At 38.3% G+C, this 12,476-nt stretch overlaps 1 protein-coding gene across 1 annotated transcript in view; it reads left to right on the forward strand.

Moving 5' to 3' along the window:
• Positions 1-12,476, forward strand: part of LOC111873940 (major facilitator superfamily domain-containing protein 1) — a 55,767-nt gene that overhangs the window by 40,577 nt on the left and 2,714 nt on the right. Inside the window, exons 9-10 of the mRNA XM_023869048.2 lie at positions 2,208-2,310; positions 11,177-11,309. Of these exons, the coding sequence (XP_023724816.1) occupies positions 2,208-2,310; positions 11,177-11,309 (236 nt within the window). The remainder of the gene's footprint in view (positions 1-2,207; positions 2,311-11,176; positions 11,310-12,476) is intronic.

Genomic DNA, 12,476 nt, shown 5'->3' on the forward strand with positions numbered 1-12,476 from the left:
AAATTTTTTTTAATATAAAAAAAAACACTTTCTCTTTTTAATTTTTTTTTTTTTTTTTTTTTTTTTTTTTTTTTGTAGATTTCATGATCGCTTAAGGTATGTGACAGCAGCAAATGAATGAAAACTGTAATGACTGGTTTGGTTAGAGAACTGTAAAAGTTTGATATGTAAACAGCCAGATTGGGTGTTTGTTTTCCTTTTACATTGAAAACATTATCTTTAATTTTCATCCCAAAGTTATGTTGATACTCTCAAAATACAAAATACCCCTTTACAAACATAGTAGACATGTTTGTAATCTTTTTTCATGGTGATGTTGCACTTGTGTACCTTCAGTAAGTCAGCATTTATAATGAGAACATAATCTCATAGGTTGATGTCATTGGCAGTTTTGCTGGAATATTTGTGTTTGTGATCTCTGACTGCTCATTTTTATAAGAGACATTCTGAGCCATTGCACTTGCAAACAAATTAATAAGTATCATGGTCTATCAGGTACAACAATTTAATATTTAAAAGCCTTTTACATGTTTCAGCAAGTCAACACTACAAAGGAAACACTTTACATGTACAATAAACAAATGTTTGAAAGGGATTTCTACCGTTAGAAATCAAGATAGAATAAAATGCTATTGTAGATAAGTTATAAAATTATTGACAGTATCAGTACAGTTAATTAAAAGTTTAAAATTGAATATTCCTGTGGTGGCAGTATTTTCTTATTGTTCATATTGTCACGTGTTGGGTATATGTCACGCGACAAATAACTTCACGCCTTATTTGATATAGCGAATTTATTGAATACTCACTTTCACAATTACACAACTACTGCCATCTGCAGTATCACAAATACTTCTCCTGCCATGCACTCCATACAACCCGACTCAGCGACTGCTAGTCTGCAACTGACTGGTTAATCGTTACTCGCTAGTAACTCAGTCGCAACTGGCTCACTACTCACTACTGAATAGTGTTCACTTCTCCTTGTTTAGCCTCAGCATGGATAACACAGAAAACAGTTATGTGATATGTACTGCTGTTGCGTGACACTGTGTTTACAGTTTGCCTAGCAACACTGTCGAGATTTGTTTATTGCTGTATAGTAACCGCGGTATCCCTTGTTACATCACTATGGGAAGCGCTGCCACGTCACCGCGGCAACTGCTGCCTGACACAGCCGCTCCCCTGCCACGCCACAGTGGGGGAGGGGGTGTTTACCGAGCGCTGCGCACTGATGGAAGGAGTGTGGTTATGTGATGTCACTCGCAAGACCGCAGAGCCCACGCGACCCCCACTTCCCCCTGCGCCATCCACGTCACAATATATATGATATCTCTTGTATGATTGGCTCTAATTTCATGTGTGGTGTGTGCATGCATGCAAGCCCCCCCCCCGAAGGTTCGAGGTAGTCAGTGTTGTAGTGTAGTAGGCTTTTTAAATGTTAAATTGTTGCATATAATGGACTTTGATACTTATTAATTCCCACCACTTGTATTCACATCATTTATTAACTGTTGTTATAAATTCACAGATATTTGAAGCTTATGTCATAGTGTCATTTTTGTGGGGAATGTGATTTGACTCTTGAAAGACTAAAGTGGAGAGGAGGATCAAATGAAAATGGAACTTTACTAAGCAGGTTTCATTAATTTTCAATTCATGCAACTTGTTGTGTTATTATATACAATTTCTTTATTAAAGTCCGTGACAGATTTTAACAAAGAAATTGTAGGTTTCATTAATGTAAACTGATTTAACTGCCTGAATCATATCCAGTTAGCAGTGCCAGGCTGTACATCAGAGAATGAAATTAAGCTGGTTTGAAGGGTTCGTTTCAAACAGAATGGCTTTAAGATGAGTATTCATATTCAGGCAAAATGGTTACAAAAATTGTAATAGATTCTTATGATTGATGTTTAAGGCTGGAAAATTTTTCACGATTTATTGGACATTTTCATTGTTATTCATTAATCAGAATTTCATCATACTAGCAAATACTGGGGTCTGTTGTAGTTTGTTGTAGTGTATCACCGGATATGTTGTCACTGGCAGTTGATATCCCTTTCCACATTGGAAATGTTTTGTTTTTTGATCTTAGTATACTAGGACTTGTCATTTCAACAAGTAAAGTAAAACAGAGAAGTTATGTATAGTTGAACTCATTGCTGTATGAATTTATATATATATTTTTTATAATCCTCTTACAGTTGCCCTTCTCACATCTGTTCTCATTTGGCTCCTTGACAGAAAGTCTTCAGGCATACTCAATATGACTCCTAGGCAACGGGAAGTGTTTGAAAGAAGTCAATTGTAAGTATATGTGCTTCTCTGATTGATCATTGATATTCAAACATTTTAAAGAGAAAACAACATACAGGGGTTGGACAAAACAATGGAAACACTACAGATACTGTACACATTTCTTTATTAATATGGTGTTCGACAAACTTTTGCCTTCAGTATAGCCGCCGTCTTTCTTGGAATGGACTCATAGAAGTTTTGAACAGTCTCCAGCAGAATTGTATATCATTCTTCTTGAAGAACATCTTCAGGTTGCTTTTGAGATGTTGGAGGTGGGAACGTGTTCCTCACTGTAGTCTCCAAAACTGACCAGAGTGCTTCAATGATGTTCAAATCTGGTGATTATGCCGACCATGGAAGATGTTGAAGTTCATCTTCTTGCTCTTCAAACCATGAGTGAACAGTTCCAGCCATGTGAATGGGGACATTGTCATCTTGGAAAACTGCATCATTGTTGGGAAGTAACCATCTGGATCATGGGATGTACCTGCTTATTGAACCTGTCCACATACTCCCTTGCAGTAAGTCAGCCATGAAGGATAATAATGGGACCAACAGACTACTGTAACATGATATTGCTGCACAGAACATCAAAGAACCTTTCCAGTGTTTCAGTGTTGGAACCAGGTATTCCGCATTGTAGGCTTCCTTGGGTGTTCTCTGAACGTAAAATCTTCCTGATTTAGGGAACAGCGTGAAGGACAACTCATCTGACTGTAACAGACACACGTTTACAGTTGTCTGATGTCCAGGTTTTATGGTTGTGACACCATCGTTTATGCATCTGAACATTATTTTCAGTAATCAGAGGTTTAGCAGTTGCATCCCTACTGTGGATGTTGGATCTGTGAAGCTTGTGTCTGACAGTTTTTGTGAAAACTATCTTCGAGATGAATAACCAGTTCTGGTGCAGCGCACCTGTGCTATAGTAGTACTATGATTTTTCTAAACAGTCCTTATCAATATATGACAAATTCTTTCTATCAGTATTTATTTTCAACCACAGTTCCTTTTCATTGATGCTGTCTTCCCATGATTCATGTATGCCAACATAACCTAAGAAAATGTTGCTCTCAATACACTTAATAATGTGGCAGTGTTTATCACAGTTGCTAGCTGAATTTGCACCAATGATCTGTCCTCTTTCAAAATCTGACAGATTTCCCGTTTTCCAGTTCTTTTACAGGAACTGGCACCAGCACTACAGTGTGTAAAGAAATGGAAGAAGAATACTCAGTTTTGCCAAATGAAGTTCTTTCAGTGTAGCCAGCAGAAACAAATTCAGTTCCTCAGTTTCTTAGTGTTTCCATTATTTTGTCCATCCCTTGTAGTTCACCATGGTAACTTAGTCAACAGTTACAGTAGAATATTAGATGTTCATGAGTAGCAATTCCTTGTTCAGAAAATTTTCAGTATTAATGGAACATACAGTGTATATGTGTTACAATTACCTTCAGCTGTTAATACTACCATAAAGAGTCACACACCACAGTACCTCAGGGAAGAGCTTCATAGTCTCCGCATATATGCTGCTATGCCCCAACCCATCTCAGACAATAGCAGACTAAGAAATGGCTGCCAGAAGTAAACCTGCTAAAAGAAAGTACACAATACAGGAGTACCTGCAACATAATCAGCAAACTGAAAGATATGACAACCATCATATCTAGTTTCCAAAAACAACGGAATCAGTGTACTCAGTTCCAACAATGAAATATCAACTGTGCGCAGGAAGAAAGCATCTTGTACACACCAAAATTACATTCCATCACCCCCACATCACAATACAATACACATGTACCTTATACACACAGCAACATAAACATACTCACCTTTTCACCTCAACCCCATGATTTCTGAAGTTCCCCCAGTGATCCCCTCCACCCCTCCAAAAAATAAATCCCCCTTGCTTTTCATAGTGATCTCCTTGCAGTGGTTTTTTTCTATATTTTTTTTAATTTGTTGCATATATATCTATTTTTAATTTTAAAATGTAATGAATTTACTTATTTATGAAGCTGAGCCTGTCTTGAGGATAAGCCAAATCTGCATCTACTCAAGAATTTCTCAGCATTTTATGAAACCTGAAGGTTCATTATCCAAAATGTAATGAATATCTGGTATTAACCTTTAAACGACTAAAGACCCCGTATGGGGTCGCACAAGTTTAGTCAGCGGTACGAATGTCCCCATATGGGGTCGCACAGTCCGCGCGTGCGGACGTTATTTGAAATACATTTTTAAGGTAGAAAATAATGTCCTACTTATATAATTTTTGGCCACCATCTGCATGGAGTATCTGTCTTCCCACCTGCGTCATCTGCCAGAATGTTGCTTTCGTGTGGAATTCTAAAAAAAATCCGGAAATGCAGAGTCCGATTTCGCAATTCACGCACTTTGTCCGGGCGGTCTTTCGTGTCCCACGCGAAAAGCACACACGACACCTCAATTGCGAAGTAGAGGAAGTCGGCCAGTGATGTGGTTTGGCCTTCTATAATCGAGATATCTCCCATAAAACGGCAGGGGTTCGACCCCTGGCCGTTGATGGCGAGGTGGACCCCTTCCAGCATGTTCCGCACAAGAGCGAGACGAAATTCTCTGTGTGACAACAGGATGTAACTGTTCAGATCAAGGAGATGGAAAAATAGCTTATATGTCCATTTCTAGGTTCGACAACAGATGCTATAACTGTTTGTCACAGTTTGCCCACAGCTCCACCTGAATAATTATTCACACTCCTCATGCCACGCTGGTGTGGTGGTCCCCAGGTTGCCGACGAAGATGATGGGGTCTCCTTCGAAATAACTTTCTGATTCGCTACCTTCAACATCACTCTCAGAATTGTTGGTACAGCAATCTGTACCGAGTCGTTGATGACCTGAAATATGATAGACTATTCCACACGACACGACGATCAAACTTTGAAATCCTCCGACTGAAAACTTCCAGGAACGAAGCTCTATTATCGCTCTGTTGATACGGCAACGCAATTTCATAAACAAAGCTAGCTTTGAACTGTGTAAGAACAGTAAACATATTGTATAGCTGAGAGCGATGTAACAAACTGAGTTTATATCATTCGCCCAGTCTCCTCATTCCAAGGCGAGTACGTCATTCAGACTATGATAACCTCTTTAGACTCAACTTCAGCTGTGTTGCCAAGTTGCACAAGTGGTCATGCTTCTGAACCTATGAATTGTTGTAGAGAAATTAACAAAACTGGGGAATTTCTTATTTGGAGCCAGTGTAAAAATCTTAACATGTTTTATACAATCTGTAAATTACAATATCTGATTCTATATTCTTTCGAGAAAAAAACAGCGTTTATTTCGTTCGTTTATCACAGAAATTGCAGAAATAGGAGCAAATTTAGTAAGTGACTACAGTTTTCACGGATTTCTAATCGTGGGTATTTAAATTTATTCCGTACGGCTGCCTTTACCGGAATTTAAATGCCCGTAGGATAAAGGTTAAGTAAGATCTGGGAGGTATGCGGTAGCATAGTTGGTTGAGGCACTATACTACAAGCTGGAAGGTCATGGGTTCGAGTCCTGATTAGGTGGATTTTTTTCAATTTACCTAATCCTTCCAGCTGCATTATGGCCCTGGGGTTGACTCAGCCCCTAACAGAAATGAGTACCAGAAATCTTCCTGGGGATTAAGAGGTGGCCGGCAGATTATTCTGACAACCTTACTGCTATCTGTGAGCTGCTTGTCTAGAGAATGTGGGAGCCTTGACATGTCACAACCGTATGGGCCTTCACAGCCTGTTACAGGGATAGCTTTACTTTTTTAAGTAAGATCCGACCTTAATCAACTGATTGGCATTGCAATTTTTGTATGTATGCTGTTGTCATCACCCGATGATGTTATATCTGGGTCGAAACATGCTGAGTGTCATAACAGAAACATTTCTTTCTTTCACAATAACCCATTCATTCTTTTTACTACCTTAAAGTTTAAGCTGAAATTGCAATTCAAGATTTGAGGTTTTCATGACAGAAGGTAATGTTGTCTTCAGTGTTGTAACACCGTGTAATCTTATAGCTGATAACTACATTTCTGCTTCCATTTTCAGCCTGTTCAACCCCAAAAATGGAAGCAGCAAATTTTTCTGAAATGTTGATATCCATGTAAAGGACTACACAATGTCATAACACAGGACCACGGTCTAAAACAAAGAGGTTACACTGCTTAATTTTGATGATAAATGATCATGTCTTCTCCTTGTATTTGACTAGCATAATGTTTAGGGCATATAATGTTTGTCCTTGTGGGGGGTTTAATTCTCACATGTAATTTCCTTTTCATCACTACAGTGAATCTATATGCATGCCTCACAGGGGTGGTTTCATGCATCACAGAAATTTGAATACTCGGATTATATGGGGATGCCACTCATATCTTGAAATAGAATCCAAGCAGTTGGATTGTTTTAAGTCAGCTGATTTCTGGCTGCAAAAATTACATAAATTGCTGTATTTAATGCTCTTTATCATAGCTTTATCTGCCTTTCAGATATTGAATGAAATGGAGTTCATTTTCAGGTTATCTTAGCATCTGTAGTATTTTCGAAGTGGTCTCTGACTCTCCATTAAGAAATGAAGTTCTGTTTTCCAGGAAATTGTGAGTAAAGATTGTGCCATTGGTTCGTAGTTTTGTATTTACCTCATTTTTAATAATATGCTTATAAGTTTTATTTGTGCTACCCCTGGTACATCAGTTAAATTGCAGCTGGTTAAAACATTGCCAGCATAAATTTTTGTCATATCATTTGAAGCTGTGGAAGGAAGTTCATTCTTTCCTTCATGGCTAATTGAAATAAGCATTTAATAACCAAAAATGTGGCTGAAGCTGTGCTGTAGCTGGCTGTTAAATTAAAATGTATGTAGTGATGCACTGTAAGTTCTCTTCAAGTGCATCAGTTTTAACATTGTTTTACATTTGTTTAATACGAGCAGTGAGCAGAAATTTGTAGTCATGAAATGAAGTAAATGTGCAAGGGTTAACATATGGCGTTCCAGTTCCCATCACAAAAATTCTACTTGCCAGACTTTCTCCACGGGAGAAACCTCACCTACCCATACTGCTGTAATTCCTGCACATCAGCCTACATACACTCACATAACATACAAGAGTCTCTGAGAAGAAAACACAGACAACATGGAGAACACTGCAGCTAACAGTTCTTCTGTTGTTGCATGTGTAACTGTTGCTGCAAAAATGCATTTATTTAACTATTGCCTAGAAACGGTCTTCTCTTCTGGCTCCATTATTTTGGCCTTCAGACATTAAGGAGGACACACAGACAGCAAGGTGATCCCATAAGTTGCATGTTATTTTTTCAAAGTAAAGCAAGTAGGCCAGCAAAATATATAAGATACTCACCCTTGTATTATACTAGTGGAAATGTTTATTGAAATTCAAAAGGGAATCATTTTTAATGAATACATTCAAAGATATTTCCACTCTTGAGCCCTGGCTTATCGCTCATCATCAGTGAATAGACAGGTGAATATATTGAGCCTTATAAATTAACTATGTGGAATGGTTGTGCCTGCCATCAACAATTCATACAGCAGGATTCCTGACCTTTAGGTGTCAGCTGTGAAATGTCATCAAATGATAGTCTAAATGCTTCACTTCTTGCACTGCAGATGCAGTATACTTGCTGGTATATAAAAAGTTTAAGGTAACATCAAGGCATTGATTTGAGTGAGTTGTGAGGTAGTAAAATATATCTATGAATCATGTGGTTCTTGGAACCAAGAATGACTGTGCTGTCAAGGGCCAACAGAAGTTTACCTGACTGAGGCATTTATTTTGAAATATGTCAATTTTTCTTTTTTTTTTTTTTTTTTTTTTTTTTTTTTTTTTTTTATTTTTGTCTTTTAGGGCTACNCGGCACAGATTCAATTATGTTTCGAGCATTTGTTGGTACAGATGCAGAGAAACCTCAAATTACACTATTAAGGGACTACCTAAGATAAATGTAAAATCGGGGAAATGAGAATGGTATAGTGTGAATACAATTTGTTTTATATTTATTTTTAAATACATATCTCAACACTTAACCATATATATGTAGATGCAAGCATGGGTCTTGGTTTATTTTATGATTTTTTATTAACGGCTGTTTTGTGTGGTATCAGCAAGGTGAGGTAAGAAGGTGATTACAGCTGATGAATGGAAAGGATGAGGAAGAAAGTGATCATAGTCTATTTCAAGGTATTATCCCAGTATTCACTTGGATAGACTGGCAGATGTGGTGCATACCTAGCTACACTGTTCGTTTAACTATTTTATTTCTTATTTTCTTGATCTCTCAGCCATTAACGCTTGGATGACACTTGGGATTCGACAAACCTCGAGAGCACTGTTACATGTTGTGTAGCCCTCAAAATGCACTCAAACATGTTGTAAACTCCACCAGTTATACTCTTCATCTTCACTGAGTTTCACTGCACTGTTTTCATTACTGCTGACATCATTTGAGAAACTACACTTTCAAAATTACTTCTTGATTGTGGTGGGTATTATCAGTCCCCAGCCTTCTGCTATGCATTGTATTGCAGACAACGCACCCAGCTTCATCTGTGTAGCATCTTGCAGCAGTCTGCCATGTGTCATGGCTGCACTCCTCTGAATCAACTGATTTCTGTATTGGCAGGGGCTGTACATGGCTGGTACACTTAGCTGTGAGAAATACAACTCTGTGATGGTGCTGAGAAATGTTGTGTTCTTCACATGGGCAGCACAATGATCAATGAAAAGCAAGATTTTGCAATTTTTAACACCCAGTTTTCTGTCTAATTTTGTAGGATAATCTTCAAATGTTTTGATGGTGGTCCAAGAATTTGTATTGGTTTCATATTTTGTAGACAGTCTCTAGATATTCTTGTAGCAGTATGCCACAATAGGTGGCATAACACAGCACGCCATGAACACCTACAGGATGACATTAAAGAATCCTCTTATCAAAAACAAGAACTTTTGGCCTCCTTCAAGAGAAAAAATAATAAAAAAGGACATGAACTAACTTGGTTTACAATTTCCAACAAAAATTTTAACAAATTGTAAGTATTTTAACATATTAAGACAGTTGCTGTACTTGTTAAAACATTAGATTTTACACCCATTATACTTTGTCAGCATTGTATGTATATATCTTGGCATTCAAACACATATTGTAATATTGGCTTCCGATCGTATTGATGTTCCTCTGAGGATGGTCCGTAAAGACCAAAACATGTAAGGGATGAAGGATTGAAATAAGAAAAATCTTTACTAGTCAGACTGGATGGAACTGTTTAACCTCTTATAATAGGTGGCAGTTATTCACTATGATCAGCATGGCACATCAGGAGTGCAGTAACCCACTGTTTCAATTTTATACCACCATAGCAAAAATCTCAGAATGTGAAGGTTTCAGTAAGTTGTAGATTGAAAAATATACCAGTTTCCTCAGCTGTATCAGTTTTTAACAATAGTTGGTAATTTTTGCAGTCTTCTATAGTTTCTGGATTAATAGTTACGCTCTCACCTGATAGAGTTCTGTACACAGTGTTGTGTCTTCTCTTAAATCTGTTGATCCATTCATTAGGAGCCAAAGAGTTGGGTTCTCTTAAACAAGCAGTGATGAGCAAGGCCTTCTCCTTGAGGTGGGTATCAAGCATTACTCTCGTACTTGCTTGAACCATGCGGCAAGTGCAGATTCCAGTTTCTCCAGTGGTGAATGTTGCAGTGATTTCCACTGCTTGCAGAAAGGTCCACACTGGATGTACCTTGTTTCATTTTCTTCATGGTCCTTCATGTTAGTGTTTTTTGCAGATACTGAAGGTCTCAATTGTGATGCCAGTTCAACACGTGCCAGTATGTACATCAACTTACACTAAAATATTTATTGTATCACTTACTGTAAATTGTTTCTGTTTTTCCTTTATTATCTATATTTCATTCTTTTGCTGTGAAATTTGTCTTGATCTGCGATAAAATTTTGTCTCTGCAAAGTGAAGTCACGTGGGCACTGAAAGATTCAATAATTTAACCTGCGTGCATTTCTAATGAATGTTTCACTTACAAAAACACACATGCTGCTGTGTTGCTGTCATTTTTGGAACACATATCAGATGGGGGTGGGGGGGACAGACTGCTCTCAGTGAGTTAGAGTTATACTGAGACAAGATCAAAGTTGGCCTAACATGGGATCTGCTATGACTAAATTCATGAAAAAGGTAAAATCGAAGTTTCACTGCATTGCCTGTGTACTTTCCAGTGATTTCAATGTTTGCTTTTCCAGTTGTTGCTCTTGATGTTGCTAGAATATATTTCTTTTTTTTTATTGCTAGTAGGGTGGACTAAGTCCTTTGTACTGCGGCCACTTCTGGCCTATTGTACCAGCCCCAGATGATAGGTGAGGGTGGTTGTGGAGCAATTGGTGGAATGAAGATTGGCAGGGGAAACCGACGTACTCAGAGAAAACCTGCCCAAGCGCCACTTTGTCCACCACAAATCCCACTTGACCAGACCCGGGATCGAACCCGGGCCGCAGCGGTGGGAAGTGAGCGACTAACCGCTTGAGCTATGGCGCGGCCCTCCTAGAATATATACTCTGCTTCAAAATTTTTCTGTATGTATCTCCAGCTGATATTTGACATACAGAATGTATGCTATGCATAATGTTTATCCTATTGTCCGTTGATTGAAACCAGTGCTTTCTAATGAAGTCAACAGTGTAGGATCCCTAATGATTGAAATGGATCAAATTTGTGAAAAATGTATAATAACTTTGCCTCAGACAACGAACAGTGTTGAACATAAAATTGTCTCATCTTCTGGGGGAATTATTATGCTGGAGTGCTTATTGTGACTGCAGAGCTGCTGAGGCCCTGGAACGTGAGAAACTGCTTGCATCTGGCTCCATGTCTGACATCACACCTCATGATCTGCTTCAGCCCCACTCAGACTTCCACATTCGGAACCGTTACCTCTCTCGCATTGGAGCACCGGTAAGGCCAATTTGTTAAAACAATAGTTGGTATAGCAATGGTCTACGGGCTGGATGCATGGGTTTTGTTTCCCAGCAGAGGGAACCTTTTCCTCTTGTGCACAGCATCCAGACCAGCTGTGTGGCCCACCCAGGCTAATATCCAGTGGGTACCAGATGTGATTTCCCTGGGAGTAAAGGAGCCAGGACATGAAGCTGACCACTGACGTCCATCTAGTGCTGAGGCCAAGAATGGTAGAGCTGTACCTCCATGCCCCCTATGTCTTCATGTCATAGTGCTTATTTAATTAAGCGCAGGGACAACTCTACCTTTATGCCACACTTTAATTAGAAAGCCATGAAGTCAGAGGTTTCTTTATGATACTAATGTGGATTTGAATTCCAGTTAAAAATATTGGAGTCCTTTATTGCTATTTCCTGTTTCATAATATTATATCAGAAAACGCTGAGACCTCAGGTTTCTGTTAACCATTGTATCTGCACAGGGTATAACTGAAGAATTTATGTAGAACAAGTAAGAATAATTGAGTTAATATGATGAAGAAGGTAATTATGGAAGTGACATTTGAAGAAATATAGAATATTGTCATTTTTACATTTACATTGCTTTTACATGAAATGTTTATCATTATAGCATAGTTACCTGTGAACTGTTTTTAAATTAACTGCATCTAGTAATGCCTTTTATGCTAAATTTTCATATTGGAAATCTTGTAAAAGTAAAATTCTCTGTATTTTAATTCAATTCCAATATTGACAATGGAGAATCAAATTGAATTTTTTTTTTCGTTGAGTGCATTCAATAAAATTTCTGTTATATACAAGGTGTGGCAATAAAGAAACCGGATTACTTTTATGACTCATTTCCGGCCACGTCATTGACGAAGAGGAGGGTAGGGCATTGACCCTTGGACTTCCCTCTACCGTCACACAAAGTTTCATTCACGTGCATCGGTTAGTCTGGCCGCGACCATTGTTAGAAGCGGATCGTGTTTCTGAGCTCCGTCGGAATAATGCTGAGTGCTAATGCAGAACAACGTGCTAACATCAAATTCCTCACAAAACTTGGAAAATCTGCCACTGAAACTTACAATTTGTTGACAGAAGTATATGGTGATCAGTGTCTATCTCGCACGCAAGTTTTCGAGTGGTTTAAGAAGTTTATGGA

This window comes from Cryptotermes secundus, unplaced genomic scaffold (genome assembly GCF_002891405.2).
Source record: "Cryptotermes secundus unplaced genomic scaffold, Csec_1.0 scaffold691, whole genome shotgun sequence".
Taxonomy (NCBI): Eukaryota; Metazoa; Arthropoda; class Insecta; order Blattodea; family Kalotermitidae; genus Cryptotermes; species Cryptotermes secundus.